This window comes from Pleuronectes platessa, chromosome 11 (assembly GCF_947347685.1).
Source record: "Pleuronectes platessa chromosome 11, fPlePla1.1, whole genome shotgun sequence".
Lineage (NCBI taxonomy): Eukaryota > Metazoa > Chordata > Actinopteri > Pleuronectiformes > Pleuronectidae > Pleuronectes > Pleuronectes platessa.
In genome coordinates, this window is record NC_070636.1 from 357,893 (window position 1) to 381,988 (window position 24,096).

At 49.8% G+C, this 24,096-nt stretch overlaps 1 protein-coding gene and 7 non-coding genes across 13 annotated transcripts; all 8 read right to left on the reverse strand.

Moving 5' to 3' along the window:
- Nucleotides 1-38: 38 nt before the first annotated feature.
- Nucleotides 39-23,465, reverse strand: arid4a (AT rich interactive domain 4A (RBP1-like)). 6 transcript variants are annotated; one of them, XM_053433914.1, is made up of 28 exons: nucleotides 23,410-23,465; nucleotides 23,076-23,132; nucleotides 22,391-22,481; nucleotides 20,798-20,908; nucleotides 20,306-20,396; nucleotides 16,070-16,180; nucleotides 14,135-14,200; nucleotides 13,801-13,891; nucleotides 13,225-13,304; nucleotides 13,013-13,110; nucleotides 12,671-12,803; nucleotides 11,148-11,227; nucleotides 10,974-11,050; nucleotides 10,608-10,783; nucleotides 10,462-10,534; nucleotides 10,065-10,159; nucleotides 9,112-9,209; nucleotides 7,625-7,889; nucleotides 6,598-6,806; nucleotides 6,025-6,186; nucleotides 5,745-5,826; nucleotides 5,007-5,202; nucleotides 4,456-4,518; nucleotides 2,852-4,375; nucleotides 2,662-2,766; nucleotides 2,397-2,552; nucleotides 1,842-1,988; nucleotides 39-1,750 (listed from the first exon to the last, which is right to left on the reverse strand). In XM_053433914.1, the coding sequence occupies exons 6-28, from the start codon at nucleotides 16,082-16,084 to the stop codon at nucleotides 1,647-1,649; spliced, it is 4,095 nt and encodes a 1,364-aa protein (XP_053289889.1). In that variant the 5' UTR covers nucleotides 16,085-16,180; nucleotides 20,306-20,396; nucleotides 20,798-20,908; nucleotides 22,391-22,481; nucleotides 23,076-23,132; nucleotides 23,410-23,465; the 3' UTR covers nucleotides 39-1,646. The 6 variants fall into 6 exon arrangements, with proteins under 6 accessions (XP_053289889.1, XP_053289891.1, XP_053289890.1 ...); XM_053433916.1 differs by lacking the exon at nucleotides 14,135-14,200; XM_053433915.1 differs by lacking the exons at nucleotides 20,798-20,908; nucleotides 22,391-22,481 and having other exon boundaries at nucleotides 23,410-23,431.
- On the reverse strand, nucleotides 9,306-9,385 carry LOC128452558 (small nucleolar RNA SNORD53/SNORD92). Its single transcript, XR_008341049.1, has one exon. It is a non-coding gene; the product is annotated as a small nucleolar RNA SNORD53/SNORD92 (small nucleolar RNA).
- LOC128452550 (small nucleolar RNA SNORD53/SNORD92) lies at nucleotides 13,383-13,464 on the reverse strand. The gene has a single exon (XR_008341042.1). It is a non-coding gene; the product is annotated as a small nucleolar RNA SNORD53/SNORD92 (small nucleolar RNA).
- Nucleotides 15,164-15,245, reverse strand: LOC128452554 (small nucleolar RNA SNORD53/SNORD92). Its single transcript, XR_008341045.1, has one exon. It is a non-coding gene; the product is annotated as a small nucleolar RNA SNORD53/SNORD92 (small nucleolar RNA).
- On the reverse strand, nucleotides 19,887-19,968 carry LOC128452551 (small nucleolar RNA SNORD53/SNORD92). Its single transcript, XR_008341043.1, has one exon. It is a non-coding gene; the product is annotated as a small nucleolar RNA SNORD53/SNORD92 (small nucleolar RNA).
- LOC128452556 (small nucleolar RNA SNORD53/SNORD92) lies at nucleotides 20,581-20,662 on the reverse strand. The gene has a single exon (XR_008341047.1). It is a non-coding gene; the product is annotated as a small nucleolar RNA SNORD53/SNORD92 (small nucleolar RNA).
- On the reverse strand, nucleotides 21,974-22,055 carry LOC128452552 (small nucleolar RNA SNORD53/SNORD92). The gene has a single exon (XR_008341044.1). It is a non-coding gene; the product is annotated as a small nucleolar RNA SNORD53/SNORD92 (small nucleolar RNA).
- On the reverse strand, nucleotides 22,670-22,751 carry LOC128452555 (small nucleolar RNA SNORD53/SNORD92). Its single transcript, XR_008341046.1, has one exon. It is a non-coding gene; the product is annotated as a small nucleolar RNA SNORD53/SNORD92 (small nucleolar RNA).
- Nucleotides 23,466-24,096: the final 631 nt, after the last annotated feature.

Here is a 24,096-nt window from a genome sequence, read left to right on the forward strand (position 1 = left end):
CATCACTGGTTGTTCAGGTCTGAAATGAGACGCAGCGGTCGAGTGGAAACATATTTAAAAACTTTATTAGAAACAGAGAGCTCTGTTTATTGTGCACACAGTCCAACATGGCTTAGCTTCTGTTCTCAGGAGGAAGTGTGTGTTTCTGTATTTACAGTCGTCGCTCTCGAAACCCGCCGCTAGCAAAACACCCAAAAACTGAGGAGTTCATAAAACAACAGTACAAAGAGTCGTCTCTTAAAAAATACTATAAATCATTCTTTACAGGCGTGTAAAACGTTCTCAAATACATGTGGTTTTATTCTTTTCTTTACTCAGAGCTTTTTATGTACAAAACAACAAAATGTTCAGGAGCAGGAATCAGCCGTCGGTTCGAGCCTGACGCACAGAGGAAGAGCGGGGGGGGGGGAGCAGCGTCAGTACTGAGCTCAGACCTCCGACGTACAGAAGATTAATTTCAGTCAGAGGAAAAATGGTCATTAAACCATTGTGAGGTTAAATCCAAATTTATAATGACTCACTAAAAACCACTTGAGTCTAATTTTATAAATGAACTTATTAAAAGACCAAATTAAAAATATTTAAATCCAAATTAGACGGTAATTTGAAATGACTTTTTAAACCAAAATAAAACCATTACAAGATTGCAAATCGGAATTTAGTCAAATTTTGACCAAAAAGTACCAATTGTGTTTTTAATTAATTTAATTTATTAAACAACGATGAAATAGTCAAAATAAATAATTGAGTCAGAATTAAGAGACTTCAAATTAAACTGATCAGATTATGACTTTAAAAATCAGAAACTTGAGATTTAAACTCTTAAGCACAAATATGATAAATGAAAAGAAAGTAGATAATCAATAATTACACTTTTCAAATCAAAGTGATGAAATTAAACAAACATTCTGGCTCAAAATTCCTTTAAAAAAAAATCTCTTGTTACATTTGAAACATCAAATGTGGATAATCTTTTTTTTATACCGTTTCCTGTGTTTCCCCGGTGCAGTAAAGGTCCTCCAGGAAACACGACGCTCTCTCGCTGTGACCTCCAGGACTTTGTGAATTTTTTGTTTGTCTGTTTTTACCAAAATAAAATCTGATTTCATACAAAAAGATCAAAAACACTCAGCAGGAAGTTGGGAAAGTCGTTTTTGTTTTAAATAAATAATATCTTCCGTTTAAAAAAAAGAAATTGCATTATGAACTGTTTCCTCTTCCCACCTGTAGGAGCAACCCCCCCACCCCCCCCCAAAAAACAGTCACATTATTCTGAAAGTCAGAGACGCTGGGCTGAGGTACTGAGGGAGGAGGGAGGGAGGGAGGGAGGGAGGAAAGAGAAGTGCTCTGTGGCGGCTTAACAGACGACGAGCTGATTTTTCTGATGCATTTGTCTCTGAACAGGAAGTCCATAGGTGTGGGGGTGGGGCTAAGTCAAGTCAAGCCCCTCCCCCACACACCACCATATTTTCAGGAGTGACGGCGTTCCCATCAGCCACTGCTGCAGTCGATGAGCTCTCACCTGGAGGTTCTGAACCTTACTTCACCCATCATGTCCTCTGAGTGGGCGGAGTCTGTGGCTGCAGTCGGTGAGGACGAGGAAAATGGGAATACGGTGGATGGGTGGAGCTTGAGTGGGCGTGTCATCACCTGCACTCCACAGCAACGGTGTTCTGATTGGGCGAGGCCGAGGACGGACTCATCCCCGTGTCGGAGGAGCCCGAGGAGGTCGACGGCGTCGTGTTCGACACTGAAAGAGACAGGAAGTCAGTCAGCCGATTCATTAACCAGCTCCAACAGCTTCAAAATAAAAGCAGCTGAATCCACTGGGCCGCTCCTACCTTCTCTCTCCTTCTTTTTTAGCCTCTTCCTGCGTCTGTCGATGGAGGCGACCTCTGACTTCAAGGTCATGTAGTACTTTCGGATCTCCTGCAGCTTGTCCTGCAGGAAGGAGATCCTCTCTGTGCTCGACAAGTTGTCCAGCTCATCTGAGGAGGAAGAAGACACACGGTTATCACAGTTCTGTGTCCCCACATTCAGGCAGATGAACCCGTCCAGGTCCACAGGGAACGTTTCCCCTCTTAGGAGTTGATCCTGATGAAATCCCACGACTGGTTCAGGACCTCAGTGTCAACCGAGCTGAGACATGATGAGATAATGTGATGCTGCTCTGTCAGGTGGGGTCACAGTGATTTGTAGAACGTTAATGTTTTAGAGCAACATAGAAAAATAACATCTGCTTTTAACTTCAGTAGATCCATCACTTTCAGAATGATCTTCAAGAACAGCTTTTATTTTTCTTGTGTTTTTGGCTCAAAGTGAACGAGAGTTCACTAACGAGTTTACAGACTAACGACCTGAGCACAGAACTGACCCCCGACCCCGTGGGGACCTACCGAGCTGGAGCGTCCACTTGTAGGACCTCTGAGAGGACGGGAAGCTGGGTCTGTCTTTGCTGTGAGAAGACGGAGACGACAAACCAGGACACCGAGACTTCTGAGGCTTGGACAGAGACGACGGTCGAGACTGGTCCTCGCTGTCGCTGCTGTGGCCTGGAAGGAGAGAGAGGAGGGTGCATTAGAGCAGCATCTCAAACACACTGTGATGTCATTCTGGGAGGGCCGACGACGTCACCACCAGTGACATCATCACGCGGCTCACCGGCTCCGTTCTTCTCCACCTTCCCGGGCGTGTGCGGTCGTTTCTGGTTGCGTTTCGGTTTCTTGGCCGACGGGCTGGAGTTACAGTCCATCGCCCTCTTCTGCCCTGAGGGGTCAAAGGTCACAGTTACTTCCTCAACGCCACAAATACAGTGAACCAATCAGGCTGCAGGGTTGGGTTGTGGTCTTACCTCGGTCCTTGTTCTCCTGCAGTGACAGCAGGGAGGTGGAGGAGGAGCTGCTGCCGTCAAACCCGGGACTGGAGTTGCCCTCCTGCTCCCCCCCCACTCCTGCCCCATCGTCCTCTGTGGCGCTCCTGGTCGGGCGCAGCTCCTCGGAGGAGGGGGTGGAGCTGGGAGCAGCGGCAGGGAGGAAGGGCTGGGGGAGGTGAGGCGAGTGTGGGGTAGGGTGGGAAGCTTGGTGGAGGTGAGACATTAGGGGCGGAGCTTGTTGCTGCTCCCTTATCATCAGGAGGAGGTGCTCTGGGGAGGAGACGGGCTTCTCCTTGTCGTCGGGGTCGTCCAGGTCCACCTCGTGGCAGACGAGCGCCTCAGGACCGATCTGTGGCTCCAGCTCCTCAGCGGGGGAGGGACCCAGAGCCTCTGGAGCAAGGGGAGGTGTCCCAGCATGCATCTCTTGCTCCTTCATGGCTTGTACCTCCTTCTGTGTCTCCTCTCTGGGACAGGGTGATTCCTCTGTTTTCATCACCCCCTCACTCCTCCTCTCTTGGCGGAGCGGGGAGGAGGCGGTTTTGGGTGAAGCTCCGGACGCCACCTTGGATGCGGGGGCGGGGGTTTTGGGGGAGGCGGCCTCCTCCTGCTTCCTGTCTGGGCGGAGCTTCTTCTCAGCTCCTCTCTGCTCTGCTGCTTTACGTTTAAGTGCCGAGCTGCTCCTCTCCTCAGGTAAAGCCTCCTCCTCCTCCTCCTCCTCCTCCTCCTCAGTGGCAGAGTCAGTGTCAGAGTCCATGGTGGGGGACTCAGGGGGGAGACAATGGAGGACCACCATGGGCTCGTCCTGTCTCTTTAGGACGCTTCGAGGAGGAGAAGCGAGTTCTGCATTGTGGGAGGGACTGAGGGCGGGGCTGGGAGTGCAGAGGGGGATTCTGGGAGGAGTTTCAGAGCCCGTCTCTTTAAGGTTGGCCCGCCGGCCTTTGACCCTGGGGGAGGACAGAGGAGTGCACCTGTCCCCCTCCTCTGCAGCAGGTGGGGGGGACAACTGCTTCTCAGGAGACGCTTGGTTCTTGTCAGGGGGAGGGGACATCCTGTCGGGAGAGGACTTGATGACCACTTCCTGTCCAGGAGACGTTTTCTGCACCGACAACGTTTTGTTCTCGTTGTCCAGGGGAACCGGCATCATGGTGACCTCAACTGGAGGCTCCTCCCCCTGCACTGTCGGCTCCTCCCCCTGCACTGCTGCTGCCTCCTCCTCCTCCTCCTCTGATTGGCTCAGCACTTTCCCAGACGTGCTGGGACAAGCTGCGGCAGGGGAATGACTTGCTGTTTCCATGGTGACAGTGTCATCGTCATAAGTAGGCATTGGGATGTTAGTGACCTCACTCGTTTCCTCCTCCTCCTGTTGCTCCTCCTCATGCTCCTCCTCCTCCTGATGCTCCTCCTCCTGGCAGGGCGGCGCCTCAGTTCTCCCTCGCCAAGGCGATGGCTGTTTATCAGGCAGGTCTTCTGATTCGCTGTCGTCTGAAGAGTTCCCAGAATCCTCTGCAGGAAGAGAGCAGTGGATTGGTTAGATCAGTGATGCCACTGGGTGGTAAATGAAAACAGCAGCTTGTGGTTCTCACCGATGGACGCTCGGTCCGAGTCGGACATGCCCGACGTTCTCCTGGTTCTCCTGCGAGGAGTTCCTGCAGAGAGACGACAGAGGACACAGACACACTTTCACCACCAGGAGGAGCTGTTACAGGAAGTGATTACGCTTTGTAGTCACCTGGTAGCTGAGTCATGTGACTGATAAGAACCAATCAGGAAGAGAACGACTGCGTCATCGATTACAAGAGTCTGGATTTCTGTCCTACAACAAAACCCCCGGGTCTCGAACTAACGGCCGAGCCACGCTGACCATGTCCGCTCAGCACTTGGACGGGAGACAGCCTGGGAATACTATGTGCTGTAAGCGGGACACTGTGGTTGAGGGGATAGAGATCGGTGGTTCGATCCCAGTCTTGCCACCTGCATGGCCATGCAAGATACTGAACCCCAAGTGGCCACCCACAATGCACTGTGGTGCGAATGACCATAACACTGTACTGTCATGAAGATCAGAAAAGACTCAGGAGCTGTGTGGACGCCGGGTGGAACTACACCACCAGTGAAAAGCCTGAGTGTGTCTCACCGTCTCCGTTGGCCAGGCTGGAGGACGTCTCGGTCCGGCTCTTCCCGTTGGACCGGCCCTCGCAGCTCGGCGTCTTGGACACGCTGCGCCCGGCTGAGCCCGGGGGACTGGTTCTCATCTGAGGACGACCTCGCTTCCCCCCCGGTGGCTTCCCCGCGGACTTCTCTTCATCCCTCTCCAGCTCGTCTTTGTTCTGCTGAGGAAACAGGTTTCGTTAGCACAGGTTGAGTCGACTTGAGCAGGACGTCACGTGATCAGTTTGACAACAGAGATCATGTTCTTCATGGTGGTATCATGTAGCGCTGAGGATCAGTCGATCAAGAGACGTGTTTTGATTGTTTAAAATATTTCCTGGTTCCAGTGAGGATTTAAATTTTCTTCTTCCTTCTAAAATATGATAACTGTTTGAATGTCCTACGGTCGTGTTGCACTGTGGAGGACGGACAGAGGGCGTCCTCATGTCCGTCCCCAGTGGACAACTCAATGTAGAGGCCGGGACATTGTCATAAGGTGAAATGTTACAGTAAAGAATAAAAAACTGATGGTTACACAACTTATGTAAACGTAGCTGTTGCACGGAGGTTGAGAGACAGTTTGATGAATCGAGTGTAAATGATCGTTAAGAACTCAGAAGCAGTTCTGTGACCTCACTGCTGTGAGTCCCCCCCCCCCCCCACCAATCTCTGCATCACGCCATCGGCAGTTTACATAACCACGCTGAGCTGAAGGGAATCTCACCTTCACCTTCTTCCTCTGTCTCTTCTTCGTTCCTTTCTCCACGGGCCAGATGATCCTGTCGGCCTTCACCCACTCATCGTACCTGCGGAGCAGAAACATCTGTCTCACACGCTGCGGAGGTGCATAACTCATCAGACACAGAAATCTTTGAAACTAGCAGGACAGGCAGGCAGAAGGCGAGGCCTCCTCCATGTTAGCAGGCCGGGGCCACAGTGGGTGATGGTCTGGATCTTGTCTGATGTGTCCCTCACTGAGGACTCAACCTCTGACCCACACTGACCTCACGTTCCAGCCGTAGTAGTGAACCAGGTAGACCGGCTCTCCGTTGTCCAGGTCCGTCTTCTTGATGTGAGCTTCGTAGATTTTCTGAGTTTTTCCTCTGCCGTACTTCACCCTGACCTTCGTCCCCGTCACAGAGTCTCCATCCTCATCATCCTCACTCCTGTCACACAAACACAGGATCAGTGTTGAAGCACCAGAATTGTCTCTGAGGCTTCATCCTTCAACAACTTGTATCAAACCAGGGCTGGAAAGTAATAGAGTACATTGTACATTAACTTAAAGAGTAACTAAGCAGCCGGCGGCTGTAACCTGGTCCACAGACAGGATCAGCTGAAGCTGAGGTCAGTGATCTGACCACACCTGTAACACCTGACCTGAGGTCACTGTGTCCGGGGAACTCATGACAGTGATCAACTATGGAGTTCTGAGTCAAAGACAAATGATTTCTCCCTCTACAACATTTCTTCAATCACAAAACTGTTGATACCAGTATTCTCCGTTCAGAGGCGTTAAGGGAACTGCCTCACCTGAAGGAGCCATGATTATTTATATGATTATGTTTCAGTCTCACCTGGCTCCTCTCCTCCTCTCCAGCTCATCCTCGTCCTCATCTTCATCGTCCTCATCCTCGTCCTCAGAGCCTTTCTCAAAGTCGTCCATTCTTCTGTGGCTGCGTCTCCTCACCTCCCTCTGCTCCTCGCTGGTCTCTCCTCTTCTCTCAGGCCTGGAGGACGACTCGGTCTCTGCTTTCAGCGGAGTGCCCACACACCTCCTCCTCCCCTGAGACAGACACACAGCTTCAGTCTGGGGACTCGAGCTTGATTCTAAAACAGGGTCAGACTTCAGATGCTGTCACCAGCAGCAGCTCTGAACTCGGCAGGAGAATTGTTCCTCCATCGATATGATGGTTTTCTTTCTACCTGTGATGTCACTTTGTGGAGAATCTATAAATGCTTCTTATTTCTAGAACCTGCAGAATCTCAGCTAAAAGGTTCTGTAACTCCATAAACCAAAATAATTGATAAGTTTTGAAATCATTTAAAAATGTGCAAAAATCGACACTTTTACAATTTATTAACTTTTGTTAGTTTTGAGATATGAGCCTGTCTCCAGAGCCAAGATCACCTCCTTCAGTCCCACACGTAACAACATGTAATGACTTGATGACGAGCGTCCAACATGAGGACAGAGGACAGGGGACAGGGGACAGAGGACAGGGGACAGGGGACAGGGGACAGGGGACAGGGGACAGGGGACAGGGGACAGGACCTTGTGCCGCTCCACACTCCAGTCCACTAGGTGGCACTTAAACCTATGACCTCGCTGGTCAAACCCCATTGAACACAAGAACATTCAGGCTCCTGTCAGCTGAAGCATCAACTGCAGCTCAGTCCAAACAGATCACATTCTAACCATCACTCAGGAACCAGCATCTAAATCTCAAAGTGTTAAAAACTGTTTGAACTTTTAATAAAAAACTTAAGATCTTTTGTAAACTTGCAGCTCGGTGAATCTTTCACGTTACGGAGAAAGATTCAGTGAAAGTTTGGGACCTGGTTTCAAAGCTCTTATGTTTCATGAGTGTTTTTCAGTCTCACCCTCGGTGACGTCTGAAGCTCCTTCTCCTCCTTCTCCTCCTCCTTCTCCTCCTTCTCCTCCTTCTCACTCGCACTGTCCGACTCCGCCTCCTGCCTCTTGTTGTCAACAGGCTCCGCCTTCACATGTTGCGTTGGGGGCTCTGTGGGCTCCACCCCTGCTGTCGCCTGGTTGGCTGGTGTGGTGGGAGGGCGGGGGTTGTTGTGGTGGATGGTCCTGAAGGTGATGGAGGCGGACCGGCAGTACTCCTCGAACCCGTACAGGTACCTGAGGAAGAGAAGAGTTCCACCAGAGGAAGGAGAGACACGGGAAACGGATCAGAGGCGGTTGAGAAGAGACCGGCGGCTGCTGGTTCCGATCTGTTCCTCCAACGTTTCATACGGAACCAAAACACGTTTATCAAACCTTGATGCAAGACACTGACCCCGGGTCTGTCTGCGGTGTCACAGCCATGGTTCAATTCACAGTTTCAGCTGCACAGCTCATCTTCCACTCTCTGTGAACCACACTGTGTTGAGTGACAGCTGAAGAGGTGCTGGAGGACGGGGCTAGTGGTTCTGAACCAGAGGAGAGCAGGAGGCGCTTTATACTGTCAGGGCTTTTCTGAGCTCAGGACTGTTTGAGGGAATCAACCACAGCATGCACATCAACTGGGATGGAACCAGAGCGAGACGCATGGTTTATCAGTCCCAACATGTCCTTATTCAAATCCAGTGTCAAACCTGAGATAACGTGTGAAACTCCTGAGCCAGTTGTTGATCCAGAACATCAAGAGCCACTTTCCAGCTGCTGCTGTGTGTAGACCCAACACTAGTTGTTAGACCCCCCCCGGGCGAGGGGGGGTCGACTCTTTGTCCAGTAAGACTTTTGGTTTTCATCACTCCAGGTTTTATTCTGCTTTGAGAGGACTTCAGGGATGAGCTGCCGGGGGGGGGGGGACCCTTACTCCCTCAACAGAACCAGAGCACTGGTCCAGAACTGGGTCGGTGATGCAATGGTCAAAACTCCTTTCTTCCAACGTGACAGGGACACTGGGGCAGAACGGACCAGTGAGTTGTGATCACGTCACATACTTGACATAATAATAATGATGTGAAAACACACATGGTTATGATCTGGGTCACAGTTGGAAATAATCTGATCAGACCTTTTCCCTCCTGCTGAGATAAAGAAACCCTGACGTCAACATTCTGGAAAAAACTATAAACCCTCTCGTGAATCTTTCTAAGATGTATCGCCCGTCAGTTTCCTTCGCTCCGGATGTTTTACATTCACAATAATACGAGGAGACAATGATCTCTGACCTCAAATCTGTGAATCCAGTTGAACACTGGTACCAAATTTGAACAAGTTGCCACTAGGCGTTCTTCAGACATTGTGTTCACAGGAATGAGACCGACGGACAACTTGCTAACGTTTCCTCCGGCCACTCAGTGTCTCCAGCACGGAGACTGAAGCCACGTGACAGGGAGCAGGTGTGTTCTCTTACTTCCTGTAGGCCGTCTTCACGTTGTAGGATGCAGCAGAGTTCAGGATGGGGATCCCCAGATCCATGTAGACCTGCTTCCACACCGTCCCGGACTCAATCTACACACAGACACACACAGACACACAAAGATCAGAGCTGCGTAACAACCAGGTTAGTTTCTCATCAGCTGATTGGACAGTGAAGCTCGTCAAGCTTTGGTGAGACAGCCAAGAGGAAGTGACATCACAGGACTTCAGTTCAGTGTGCGAAACCTTTCTCTGCATCATCACACCTGGTCATCAGCAGGTCACATGACCCACTGAGCTCCTTAAAGAACCTGAAGCTGTCTCACACACACAGATTTGACTGTTCATGTATTAAGTTCATCTACAACATATCAATACATTGATGAAAGGTATGTGTGGTATGAAATACAAAATGACTGTTACAGGTCATGATCAGTGTTAAAGAAACATTAGAGGAAAACCAGAATGTGAATCCCTTCAGACCTGCACTTGGACAGCTGACTCTCTGACTGATTCAAGGTCCATTAGACTTTTAAAACAAACTCCACCCGGCCCTCAGACCTGAATGAACCATAGACAGGTTCCTCACATGTTCCTCACATGTTCTCCAGGTTCTCTATGTGAGAACAAATATCAGAGTCTGTGTCTCTGGACCTGTTCTGGATCTTCTCCTGCAGCCTCCTGCTAACATGTGTGTAACATGTCAGAGTCCATGTGAGGAACCAGCAGGACAATGTGTGGAAGCTTCCCAGTGAGCGAGTGGACGTGTGGATGAGGTTTCTAACACGTGACGTGAAACTGAAGAACACAAACATCTCAGGATGAAGAAGAGGAGCCGGACACGTAGAAGACGAAGACGTCCACTTGGAAACACGAGGAGGTTCCAGATCTTCTGGTGATGAGGGACAGACAGACAGACAGACAGACAGACAGGTGGACAGTCCTCACCTTGTGGCAGCCTCCCAGGTGAAAGACCAGTCTGAAAAGCTTGAAGAGGTTCAGGTCCTTGTAGCCCAACACAGGAGGTTTGTTGATAGGAGTTCCTGTGAGACAGACAGATGTTGTGTTAGCCATGAAGGACGTGGTTCTACAGTAATGTCCACGGGTCTGAGGACCACATGAGGTCAGACCCACACATGGCTCCTGCTGACCATCACTCAGCAGGAGGGAGAATCGTTGAGTCTCCCACTTTGTTGGTTTAATAAAAGTGTTCAGCCTCCAGTCCGGGGACATGGTTTGATGGTATTATTCAGCACTGCAGTCGTCCCACCTCCACCAATCATGTGTTCAAACTGAATCTGAAACCATGAACACAAACTGTGACAGTGACTCTAAAGCGACTCACCTCTGTCCTCCATGAACTTGTAGAGCTGCTGCAGGAAGTGGTCCCTCTCCTCCGGGTCAGGCTCCTCCTCCGGCTGCACACAAACACAGGGAGGTTAGAATCTGACCCCACAGCAGCCTCAGTCATCAGCATCATCAGACTCTCACCTCCTCTTTTATGTGCTTCTTCTTTTTCTTCTCATCTTCGTCGTTGTCCTCCTCGCTCTCCTTCTCTTCTTCATCCTCATCGTCACTGGAGGACGAGTCCAGGATCTGACTCATGTCCATCTTCCACACATCTGGAACCTCCATACTCCTCAAGAACATCTGGGCTGCTTCTAGACCTACAGGACAGGGAGGAGGTGAGAGGACATGGGATGGAGGGGAGGAAGGCGTGTAAGCAGGAGGAAGAAGAGAGGGGAGAACAGAAAAGAGGAGGAGGAGCAGTTGAAAAAAAAGGGAGACAGAATAAGCATCACTGAGGTCTGGCTGAGCCCAGTGCCCAGGTGCATTGTGGGGGTTGTAGTGTCTCACCTATCCTGTTGGACAACTCAGACTTGGCGATGCTGATGGAGTTGACTGGATGGACATGTCTCCTAGCCACTGTGTGGCTGAGGGACAGAACAGCAGGAGGGAGAGAGAGAGAGCTGATCAGTTTCTGATCAAAGATCAATTATAATATTAATAATACATAACAAGTGAACTCACAACTTGGAGTCATTGAACGATCGGACCAGACACTGATCCTTCTTCACCACGAGCTCATCGTTACAGCTCGGAGACACCACCTGCAGGACAGACACACACCTGCAGTCAGAGCCTGCTCATGTGACAGACAGGTGGAGGCGTGTGCTCATGTGACAGACAGGTGGAGGCGTGTGTGCTCATGTGACAGACAGGTGGAGGCGTGTGCTCATGTGACAGACAGGTGGAGGCGTGTGTGCTCATGTGACAGACAGGTGGAGGCGTGTGTGCTCATGTGACAGACAGGTGGAGGCGTGTGTGCTCATGTGACAGACAGGTGGAGGCGTGTGTGCTCATGTGACAGACAGGTGGAGGCGTGTGTGCTCATGTGACAGACAGGTGGAGGTGTGTTCTCATGTGACAGACAGGTGGAGGCGTGTGCTCATGTGACAGACAGGTGGAGGCGTGTGTGCTCATGTGACAGACAGGTGGAGGCGTGTGTGCTCATGTGACAGACAGGTGGAGGTGTGTGTGCTCATGTGACAGACAGGTGGAGGTGTGTGTGCTCATGTGACAGATAGGTGGAGGTGTGTGTGCTCATGTGACAGACAGGTGGAGGTGTGTGTGCTCATGTGACAGACAGGTGGAGTTGTGTGTGCTCATGTGACAGACAGGTGGAGGTGTGTGTGCTCATGTGACAGAGAGGTGGAGGTGTGTTCTCATGTGACAGACAGGTGGAGGTGTGTTCTCATGTGACAGACAGGTGGAGGTGTGTTCTCATGTGACAGACAGGTGGAGGTGTGTTCTCATGTGACAGACAGGTGGAGGTGTGTTCTCATTTGACAGACAGGTGGAGGTGTGTTCTCATGTGACAGACAGGTGGAGGCGTGTGTGCTCATGTGACAGACAGGTGGAGGTGTGTTCTCATGTGACAGACAGGTGGAGGTGTGTTCTCATGTGACAGACAGGTGGAGGCGTGTGTGCTCATGTGACAGACAGGTGGAGGTGTGTCCATGTGACAGACAGGTGGAGGCGTGTGTGCTCATGTGACAGACAGGTGGAGGTGTGTGTGCTCATGTGACAGATAGGTGGAGGTGTGTGTGCTCATGTGACAGACAGGTGGAGGTGTGTGTGCTCATGTGACAGACAGGTGGAGTTGTGTGTGCTCATGTGACAGACAGGTGGAGGTGTGTGTGCTCATGTGACAGAGAGGTGGAGGTGTGTTCTCATGTGACAGACAGGTGGAGGTGTGTTCTCATGTGACAGACAGGTGGAGGTGTGTTCTCATGTGACAGACAGGTGGAGGTGTGTTCTCATGTGACAGACAGGTGGAGGTGTGTTCTCATTTGACAGACAGGTGGAGGTGTGTTCTCATGTGACAGACAGGTGGAGGTGTGTTCTCATGTGACAGACAGGTGGAGGTGTGTTCTCATGTGACAGACAGGTGGAGGTGTGTTCTCATGTGACAGACAGGTGGAGGTGTGTTCTCATGTGACAGACAGGTGGAGGTGTGTTCTCATGTGACAGACAGGTGGAGGTGTATCTACCATGGCCAGGTACCAGCTGCTCGGCTCCTCCTCATTCTCGATGCTGCAGACTTTCCCCAGCAGCTCATCGTTCAGCCTCCTCCTGTCGTCCTCCTCATCCTCACTGGACGAAGGCTCGTTCTCCTCATCAGCACTGAGACAGAGAGACAGAGAGACAGAGAGACAGAGAGACAGAGAGACAGAGAGACAGAGAGACAGAGAGACAGAGAGACAGAGAGACAGAGAGACAGAGAGATAGAGAGATAGAGAGACAGAGAGACAGAGAGACAGAGAGACAGAGATCAGACAGAGTCGGGAGCAGCAGCTTTATATAACTGTAACAATATGTAAAGATAAACTCACACAGCTTGTGAGGAGCGCCGTCCACCACGGTTCGACTTCTTGTTGATGACCGGAGTCCCGAAATGCTCCGGGTTGGTCAGAGGCAGCTGGTCCAAAGTCTGGGGGCACGAGGAATACATGATTTAAATAAGACTCAGAAAGATTCAGATGGTTTAGTCCAGGTGGAAGGATACAGGCCTGAGAAGTAGTCCCTCCCTCTGAGTGGGACTCACCTCGCTCTCTGCAAAGTGTCTCTCTCCCTTCAGACACAGGGACGTCCGCCGCAGCGTCTTCTCGTCTCCGTCATCAAACACTGGAACACAAACACGCTGAGTCAGCAGAGTCTCACAGGACTGGTTCACACACAGTGACCAGTTCAGCTGGGGGGGGGGCGGTCAGACAGCCAAGAGAAAATGTGACATCACATGATATCAGCTCATTTAGCGAAACCTTTCTCAGTATCATCACTCCGCCCCCAACAGCCAATCAGCACGTCTGCACTCATCCAGCCAATCACAGCACTTTCAGACAGCCAATCACTGTGATACCAGAGTAGAGAGGACGGTGATGACTTGTTGATTTCATGTCACTGTATTAAATATTTGTGTATTAGTGTAAGAGCTCTGTGAGGAGCACACACTCCTGAATACAGGTTACAGTTCACTTCCATCTTTGTGGTAAATGAAGGTGAAATTAGATTTTCATTGTGATCTCACTATTTTCAAAACCCGCTGTGAACCAATCGGAGAGGAGTACGAGCCCCACTGGGAGCAGCGTGGACCAATGGGCAGACTGGATCAGAGACTCACCCACAGTGTAGAGACTGGCGTCTGTCAGTTTGCTGATGATGGCCTCGCTGGATAAACCCTCGTTGGTCTTCACCTCCACAGTGGAGCCCACCTGAGCACAGAGGCAGCTTCATTAACACACTGGATTTATTTAACTCCATTGTTTGTGGCCGAGCAGGAAGGAAGCATGATGAGCACTGACTTGACTGTGTGTGGCATCTACGGTTTAAAGAAATGCAAAATAATAAAATGATACATAGAGGGGGAGAAATAAAATCATTCAACAGTCTAATCCAGCCTAGAACATGAGAACAGCTGTAAACATCTGGTCACGTGATGAACTGTGTGCTCTTACCCTCAGAGCTCCTTTCACCTGGTCGTCCTGCACCACCTGGGACGTGCTGTCCCCTTTGAGAGTCACCTGGAGAAGACACAGGAGCGTGATGAGGGAGACGGCTTCACCTGCATGTCCACTGTGGAGCCTCTTACATGTGGACATGCTGCTCACAATGGGTGAGGGTTAGAGAAACAGCTGATTCATTTTCTGTCTGATGACTGATCCCAACTAATCTGGTCCCCATGCCAAAGTGTCACTGGGCAAGACATTGAAACCCAAGTAGCTTGTGATGGCTCTGTGTGAAGGAGATGGACGACTGAGTCAAAGCTCCAGAGAGAAGCCCTGAGTCTGGACTGAGCTGTGTCCAGACACGACCAGCAGAACCCAGAGTCAACAGGAAGTAGACTGTCTCTGCAGCGGGCTGCTTAGTGACAGAAACTCCTCTGAAGGAGGAAGTGAAGCTGACGAGTCAGAGACGACGAGGTGGAAGTGTAACTGACAGGAAGTGTTACTGACAGGAAGACCTACTGACAGGAAGACCTACTGACAGGAAGTGTTACTGACAGGAAGTGTAACCGACAGGAAGACCTACTGACTGGAAGTGTAACCGACAGGAAGTGCGACTGACAGGAAGTGTTAGCGCGCTTTGTGACAGAAGAACGCACCAACTCAGAAATCTAATCTAATTAAATGTTGAATGATTGTGAGCCCCCTCCATCGTCTCACTGTCCCGACACAGTCTTCATGAAGGGGACACACTGCTCACGCCTTTAAGTCTGAACTCAACAGTGAAGAGCGACCACGTCTCGTGAACCGAGCGGTGTCCTCGTCGGTGTCGTCCCGGGTTCGATACCTCGCACCTCTTCACAGGAGCCATTTTCTTTACAGTAACATACAAACCAAAGTGAAGAGCTGATTGAGAGTGGAGACGGGTGAGGTCAATGGAAACTATAAAGCAGGAGATCCCCTGATATCATTCTAATCACCTGATGTTCAATTCACATCCACTCCGTCTTCACAGTGAGCCGAGGTTCAGCTGGCAGGGGATTGGTCAGACAGCCAAGAGAAAATGTGACATCACATGATATCAGCTCATTTAGCGAAACCTTTCTCAGTATCATCACTCCGCCCCCCCACAGCCATCAGCACGTGTGCAGGCTGCATCTCAGGAGTTGTTAGTTCTTAAAGCTGCACCGAGTGAAACAGGTGAACTCACACAGAACCACCAGTGAACTGACCTCACACCTGAAGAGGACTTTGACTCCATCATTAGAAACCAGCGTGTTAAGACCTTGAGTTTAGAATCCAGGCCATTTTAGAAACTTTCTTTAGTTAATCAACAAATCATTTCAACTGCTCTGATGATTGAACAAAGTGTGGAGCTGAGGGCTGATCCTGAATCAGTGGTTCTGTCACTTTGACCCTGAGGTCCTGGTCGTGCACGTCACTTCTGATGTGTTTAAACACATGTTTCATAAACTCTCGTGAGGATCCAACAAACACCAAGTGAACTAGTGTACGTGTCCTCATAGCTTCTGACCAGTGATGGTGTTTATTGTTAACGTGTAAAGAAAGTGCAGCTAGGCGGGGGGGGTGTGTGTGGGGGGGGGGGGGGTGAGGACATGCAGAAGGGGGACACAGACCGGTACAAGGACACCAGACCTAAACTGTGCGTCTGCCCTGATCCTGGAGCTGCCGGGGCACTGAGTGGTGTTTAGTTGGGTTTATAGCCTGACTTTGATTCAGGTTAATACTGTTGTTATACCAGAAACCCAACAACTACTTTGTTTTCATGCTGGTTGGAAGGTGTAATCCTGATGAATGAACCGTGCAGCCCAAACACAGGTTCCACTGTGATCAGGTGTAACTTTTCTCTTTGACAGGACTCAGACAAACTGCTCTGGTCCCAACGTGCACTTCCTGTCAGACGTCCACCTGGAGCCTGTGTCTTACCTTGACCTTCACCATGCGCTTCACAGTCTTGATCTTGGCCTCGCAGAAGGCTCCTCTGTACTTAGCACTGACGTCCGTCCCCACCGTCAGGTGAGCAGGCTCGTCTGCTGCCTGAAACACACACAACGACCACATCAGGACTCACACGTCCCTCTGAGGAACATCAGCTACACAACAGAGACAGGCTAACACTGCTGGTGAATGGTCTGACTCACCTGAACCCAGGAGTGTTTCTATTTGAGGTTCATACAAACTGTCACTTATCAGTATCACATCGCTAACCTGACCCTGATGTCCCGACAGTTATCACCTGCAGGTTCTGTTTTCATGATCACATCATATCTACAACAGATATTGTTGATATGTGAAAGAACAGCTCATGACTGAAAGCAGCTTTTAAGGCTTTCAGCTTCAAGTCCTTAGATCTGCAGATTCTTTTCTGGGACGTTGTTAGTTCTATAAAATGTTGAGAACAATAAGACAAGTTGAGATATTCCAGAAGCTTGTTTCATCTGATCTAAAAAACCTTAATACTGCTTTGGATCCATATGAGACCAGGAGCAGCCTCAGACCTGCACCGTGAGGAAGAGGAGGATTTAAACTAAACTTCACGAGCAGCTGATGAAGAGTTGTGTTCTCGGCCTGTGTGTGATGAAGGAGGTGAAGTGTGATGTGACACGTGACTCCAGACATGAAGAAGAGGAGCAGCTCCTCCAGCACTCACCTTCATCTTCACTGCTTGAGTCCGGCTCGACACGGACGATCACTGAAAGACAAACAGCAGCGGGTCAGTGTTGTTAATGATGCTAAGCTAACAACTAGCTCGGACTTCTGCTAGCTCAGGCATTCTTCTCGGTGCAGCCCCCCCCCCCCCCTCCCAGCCCGGATCTCATATGTGGCACCGACAGCTCCTCGAACCCGGAGAACCACCGTCCCTGGGACCGGCCGTGGAGCCGCTTCCTCCGGGCCGGGGGCGACGAGGCGGCGGCTCGCAGGAGGGACGCGGGGCGCAAGCAGCTCCGGACGAGCCGGGCTGTCCTTCCCGCTCCGCTCCCAGCTCCTCTGAGTCACGTCGCCATCACTGCTCGCCATGTCAGCTCGGCTAGCTCGGCTAACTTTACCGTCCCCTCCAACGGCCGCTAGCCGCCTGCCGCTGGGGGAGAGTCCCGGTAACCGCGACCCCACCGAGCCACGACACCGACCGAACCCAAACAGCGGCTGTGTGCCGCGGGGCGAGCGGGGGAGCGAGCGGAGGCTCCACTCTTCGCTCCGGAGCTAAATTTAGCCACTTGGCTAACTGGCGACGGAGCGAGCAGTGTGATCCTGCGGGGATTCGAACCGTTGCTCCCCGAGGACAGGACCCGGACCCCGGAAGCCTCAGCGCCGTGTGGCGGACAAACCAAGTTTCTATGAACCGAATCAGAACCAAAGTTATTTATTTAATAAGTGTCGCTTCCACAAAGGCGCAGCAGCTCCACATTGCTCCACTCAAACACCCGCCGTTCAGCGCGCTGCGCTCGGCTCGACCTCCCCCTGCGACCCGCCCGGCCCCCGGCCCTGCCCCGGTGGACCGGCCGGTTCCGCCGGTTCTCGGTACCGTGTGCTGTGGAGAATCTGCGGGTTTTACTCACGGTCGCGGCCGCGGCTGCTTCCTCTCGAGCTCAGAGACGATCCACGAACAACAAGCTGTTGAGCTCGGCTCTGTTTCCTCACACGTGATTGGCTGCGACGACAGCGGTCGTTCCACAAAAGAAATCTGATTGGTCGTAATAATCCTCGATTCTAATTGGACGTTCCTCTTCTGGTTTCGCTATTTGTCGATACGAACCCGGCGCCACAAGGGAAATGACGCCATCGGCTGCGGGGTCATCCAATCAGAGGAGAGCTTGAAAGAAAACCCGCCCACTGGAGCTCACAATTGGCCTAGCTCGTGTTTTCCCAGCAACGACGCGTCGCGATTGACTTAACGGGCTTCCTTGTCTGTACGAAGCCCCGCCCCTATAGGTGCTGGGAACTCGCGCACCAAACTCCATTCAAAACACGGAGAGTTAAAATGTCGCCCGTCAACATGTGAACGACATGTGAAGAACATGTGAAGAACATGTGACATCATCCGTCACTCATGAAACCTGCACGGCCTCTACGGGTCTGTGACGTCACCGGCTCCAGTAAAACACGTCAAACTGCGAAGTTTCTACTGAAACACGCGGTGTCGGTCACGTGACATGAAGTGAGAACCCGCACTGGACTCTCACGCACTTTAATGACGTGGTCCGTGCGTGAGACTCACGTTCTTCACGGTTTCATTTCTGATCCGGAACAAGTTAAGATCAGTGGGCGGGACCTCCACGCTTTTACGTAAAAGGTTCACTGTGACGTCAGAGCCCTGGATGTCGTTTTGCTGTGCGGGAACATGGAGGTGATTTCAGACACGTGGCCCCTCAGTGCGGGGCAGGGGCGTGCACACACAGTACGAGGGCTGAGACGAAATATGTCCACAACACACAATATTCACACAGTGTCCTTATGAGTGGACTTTGTGGACATCATGTGAAGGTGTGAGTGGAGGCGGAGTCACATGATGAGGGTCAGAGGGCTTCACCTTTAGGACTGACTGCAGGAGGTCCTGATGAGGACACAGCTCAGAAGCTGTGGTCTGAGGGGGCCCTGCAGTCAGGGAGGAAGTTCTGATCTGCACAGGAACCTGTCCCCATCAGAACCAGCTTTATTCATGCAGCTGCTTTCTAAACAGCCACCAGCTGCTGGACACGTTAACAAGGAGTCAGAAGCAAACAAGCTCTTCAACTGTTTTCAAACTTTATTTATTTACTCAAATCAAAAGGTGAACAATATAAAAGATTGAGGGCAGAGTCCGAGATGTGGGCCGGGACGCGGGGACGGGTTCACATGTTGTCTTCATCAGAGTCGTCGTCCTCCTCTAAAGAATCCTGAGAAGACAAACACCAGAATCACAGACTGAAGAAACAGATCCAACCAGCAGAAGGATGGTGGAGCTGAAGGTGGACTCAGGAGGGACCTGCTCACCTTGGCATATTTCTCTGCTTCCTCTCGAACATCTTTAGGTACCAGCTCGTGTCGTCCATTTGTGACTGGAGGGGAGAGGACAACAAACAATAAGTGGAGACACTGGAGGAGCGACGGACAAGTGGACAGACGGGTACAAGGAGAAGACGAGCACAACACCGACTGGTTCTTACCTTCTCCGACCCAGCTGAGCTCCAGCTCAAACGATTTGTCCTTCACTTCAGGTTAATGTGGATTTGCTGACTCACATTTTGGCGACCTCCTTGACCAGTTCTCTGCACCTCATCTCCTTCATCTGACAAACATGAAATCAACCTTTCAGATTCATGACTCATCAACTGAGGACGTTTCTATAGAGCTGCAGAGAAAGGATCTCCCTGCTGCATGTGACCATGGGACTGAATGAATAAACTCACCTGCAGCTTCTCAATCTGTCTTGACGGCTTGTTTTGCTTTCCGATGAGGATCTACCAGAGCCAGGTACCAGCTGCTCGGCTCCTCCTCGTTCTCGATGCTGCAGACTTTCCCCAGCAGCTCATCGTTAGGCCTCCTCCTCATCCTCACTGGACGAAGGCTCGTTCTCCTCATCAGCACTGAGACAGAGAGACAGAGACTTTCAGTTAGACAGTCGGGTGCAGCAGTGTTATATAACTGAACATACATGTGTATAAAGACGATCACCACACTGGAACACAAACACGCTGAGTCAGCAGAGTCTCACAGGACTGGTTCACACACAGTGACCAGTTCAGCTGGCGGGGGGGCGGGGGGGGCGGTCAGACAGCCAAGAGAAAATGTGACATCACATGATATCAGCTCATTTAGCGAAACCTTTCTCAGTATCATCACTCCGCCCCCAACAGCCAATCAGCACGTCTGCACTCATCAAGCCAATCACAGCACTTTCAGACAGCCAATCACTGTGATACCAGAGTAGAGAGGACGGTGATGACTTGTTGATTTCATGTCACTGTATTAAATATTAGTGTATTAGTGTAAGAGCTCTGTGAGGAGCACACACTCCTGAATACAGGTTACAGTTCACTTCCATCTTTGTGGTAAATGAAGGTGAAATTAGATTTTCATTGTGATCTCACTATTTTCAAAACCCCGCTATGAACCAATCGGAGAGGAGTACGAGCCCCACTGGGAGCAGCGTGGACCAATGGGCAGACTGGATCAGAGACTCACCCACAGTGTAGAGACTGGCGTCTGTCAGTTTGCTGATGATGGCCTCGCTGGATGAACCCTGGTTGGTCTTCACCTCCACAGTGGAGCCCACCTGAGCACAGAGGCAGCTTCATTAACACACTGGATTTATGGTAAACATTAATACAATGGTCTCCAGAGCTGCTGGTCTGGAACCATCACGATACCACAGCTCCTTCATCTGGAGGAGATCCGACATTTGTATGAAACAAAACTCAAGTTAAATTAGAATAACAAAAAAAACAAGTTGCAGGGGATTGGTCAGACAGCCAAGAGAAAATGTGACATCACATGATATCAGCTCATTTAGCGAAACCGTTCTCAGTATCATCACTCCGCCCCCCCCCCCACAGCCAATCAGCACGTGTGCAGGCTGCATCTCAGGAGTTGTTAGTTCTTAACAGGACTCAGACAAACTGCTCTGGTCCCAACGTGCACTTCCTGTCAGACGTCCACCTGGTGCCTGTGTCTTACCTTGACCTTCACCATGCGCTTCACAGTCTTGATCTTGGCCTCGCAGAAGGCTCCTCTGTACTTAGCACTGACGTCCGTCCCCACCGTCAGGTGAGCAGGCTCGTCTGCTGCCTGAAACACACAACGACCACATCAGGACTCACACGTCCCTCTGAGGAACATCAGCTACACAACAGAGACAGGCTAACACTGCTGGTGAATGGTCTGACTCACCTGAACCCAGGAGTGTTTCTATTTGAGGTTCATACAAACTGTCACTTATCAGTAGGGATGGGTAAGAAAAAATCAAATAAAAAAAAAAATCAATTCAGTTACGAATCTCAATTCTTTTGATTGACGATTTTTAAATCTCCACGCTGCCTCGCAAATCGATATTTTGTCTGTAGATTACTTTTAATTATTTTATTCAAGGTGGAAACAACATTGCCTCTTATGATCCTACAGATGGAGCAATGCAATCTGTTCCTTCATGATTTCCTTCTGACTAGAAGCGCAGCTAGTGGACAAGTCGTCCACTTCAAACAAATATTTATTGTTTAAAAGAATCCTAAGTGGCCTTCATTTCTTAATCTGTCAGTTTGTGTGCAGTTGACCGGGGCTCTACAATAATAAGGCACATTTTTATTTATTTTCTCTATTGGCTGCCAGTCATTAAGTTAATATTAATATTGAGGAATTAAAACTTGGAAAGCTCAGTTATATTTGAAGGTATGATTCAACTGTTTTCCATGGTCCAGTATTTAAGAAATAACCAAAAGAAATTTTAATATCGAATCACACAATAACTGAATCGTAATACATATCGAATCACCACCTAAGTATCGTGAGGTCCCTGCTGATTCCCGTCCCTAATAAATATGTCAGATTGTTTTCATATTTTTTGATGAATTTCTCTGATAAATAGTGAAATGTGAAAAAAATCTCACAATGTTATAGAAAGAAGTTTAAAAACTAATCCTGGATCCACAATTTGCAAAATGATCCAGAGCTCCTGTCTGAAAATGTGAACATGATGTGAACATAAAGTTCATGTGAGAGATGAGTGTCTGTCCGGTTTCATCCTCTGCTGTGAACACTCACACAAGTAAAGCAAGAAGTCACCTGATATCAATCTAATCGCCAGGTGTTTAATTTACATTAACTTTGTGTTCAGTGACCAGTTCAGCTGGTGGGGGGGCGGTCAGACAGCCAAGAGAAAATGTGACATCACATGATATCAGCTCATTTAGCGAAACCTTTCTCAGTATCATCACTCCGCCCCCAACAGCCAATCAGCACGTCTGCACTCATCAAGCCAATCATAGCACTTTCAGACAGCCAATCACTGATAACAGAGTAGAGAGGACGGTGATGACTTGTTGATTTCATGTCACTGTATTAAATATTTGTGTATTAGTGTAAGAGCTCTGTGAGGAGCACACACTCCTGAATACAGGTTACAGTTCACTTCCATCTTTGTGGTAAATGAAGGTGAAATTAGATTTTCATTGTGATCTCACTATTTTCAAAACCCTGCTGTGAACCAATCGGAGAGGAGTACGAGCCCCACTGGGAGCAGCGTGGACCAATGGGCAGCCTGGATCAGAGACTCACCCACAGTGTAGAGACTGGCGCCTGTCAGTTTGCTGATGATGGCCTCGCTGGATGAACCCTGGTTGGTCTTCACCTCCACAGTGGAGCCCACCTGAGCACAGAGGCAGCTTCATTAACACACAGTGGATTTATGGTCAACATTAATACAATGGTCTCCAGAGCTGCTGGTCTGGAACCATCACGATACCACAGCTCCTTCATCTGGAGGAGATCCGACATTTGTATGAAACAAAACTCAAGTTAAATTAGAATAACTAAAAAAACTCAAGTTGCAGGGGATTGGTCAGACAGCCAAGAGAAAATGTGACATCACATGATATCAGCTCATTTAGCGAAACCTTTCTCAGTATCATCACTCCGCCCCCCCACAGCCATCAGCACGTGTGCAGGCTGCATCTCAGGAGTTGTTAGTTCTTAAAGCTGCACCGAGTGAAACAGGTGAACTCACAGAACCACCAGTGAACTGACCTCACACCTGAAGAGGACTTTGAATCCATCATTAGAAACCAGCGTGTTAAGACCTTGAGTTTAGAATCCAGGCCATTCTAGAAACTTCCTTTAAGTAAGTGGGAGGATTTAAACTAAACTTCACGAGCAGCTGATGAAGAGTTGTGTTCTCGGCCTGTGTGTGATGTGACACGTGACTCCTGACATGAAGAAGAGGGGCAGCTCCTCCAGCACTCACCTTCATCTTCACTGCTTGAGTCCAGCTCGACACGTGACTCGGGCTCGTTCTTCATCTCTGTAGAAAACACATTGTTGTGATTATTATTTCGTTCTTAAGCCTACGCAATAAAATAATGTAACTTCCAAGACTTCAAAATCCCCGCGTGTCGACCAAACAAAATGGCGCCAGCATCGTGTTCCATGTTTCTCCGTGAACGTTAAATATCATTTAAAAAACATATTAACAGTCAAAAACAGCAGCGCAGCTCACTACTATGAACAACACGTCATTTAAAACTTTCATTTTTGAATAAGATTATAAAATATCGCGGAGCATTCAGCAGGTGACTTACCCTCAGCAACATGCAGCCACACTGAGGGCGGAAGGGGTCGACAGGAAGTCTTTCAGGGGAACACAAAGGGTGATTCACAGCAACGTCATTTCCGGAGGCAGTCTCGGAATTCTGCTTGCCCATTCATTCTCCACCGGCTCCGGTCACTGCGTCAAACCGGGGGAACGTTCGCACCTAGGCTAACAAGCTAACAGCGGCTAACCTGAAAGTGACTCAACGAGTGGTCCTGTTAGCCGTTAGCTCGGGTGTCACTCACGAAACCTGCACGGGTTTTACGGGTCTGTGACGTCACCGGCTCCAGGAAACACGTCAAACTGCGAAGTTTCTACTGAAACACGCGGTGTCTGTCACGTGACATGAAGTGAGAATCCGCACTTGACTCTCACGCACTTTAATGACGTGGTCCGTGCGTGAGACTCACGTTCTTCACGGTTTCATTCCTGATCCGGAACAAGTTCTTATATCATACAATACCTCTTAATATTGTTCATATTCCATATATATTTGTTACTGTACTTATATATTTGCATATTCCACTTTATATATGCACAATACTTTTACTGCCTTTTTTTGCACTGCTGGTTAGACGCTGAACTGCATTTCGTTGTATAAGTACTTGTACTGTGCAATGACAATAAAGTTTAATCTAATCTAAAAGAAAAAGTTACAGGGGGCGGGACCTCCACG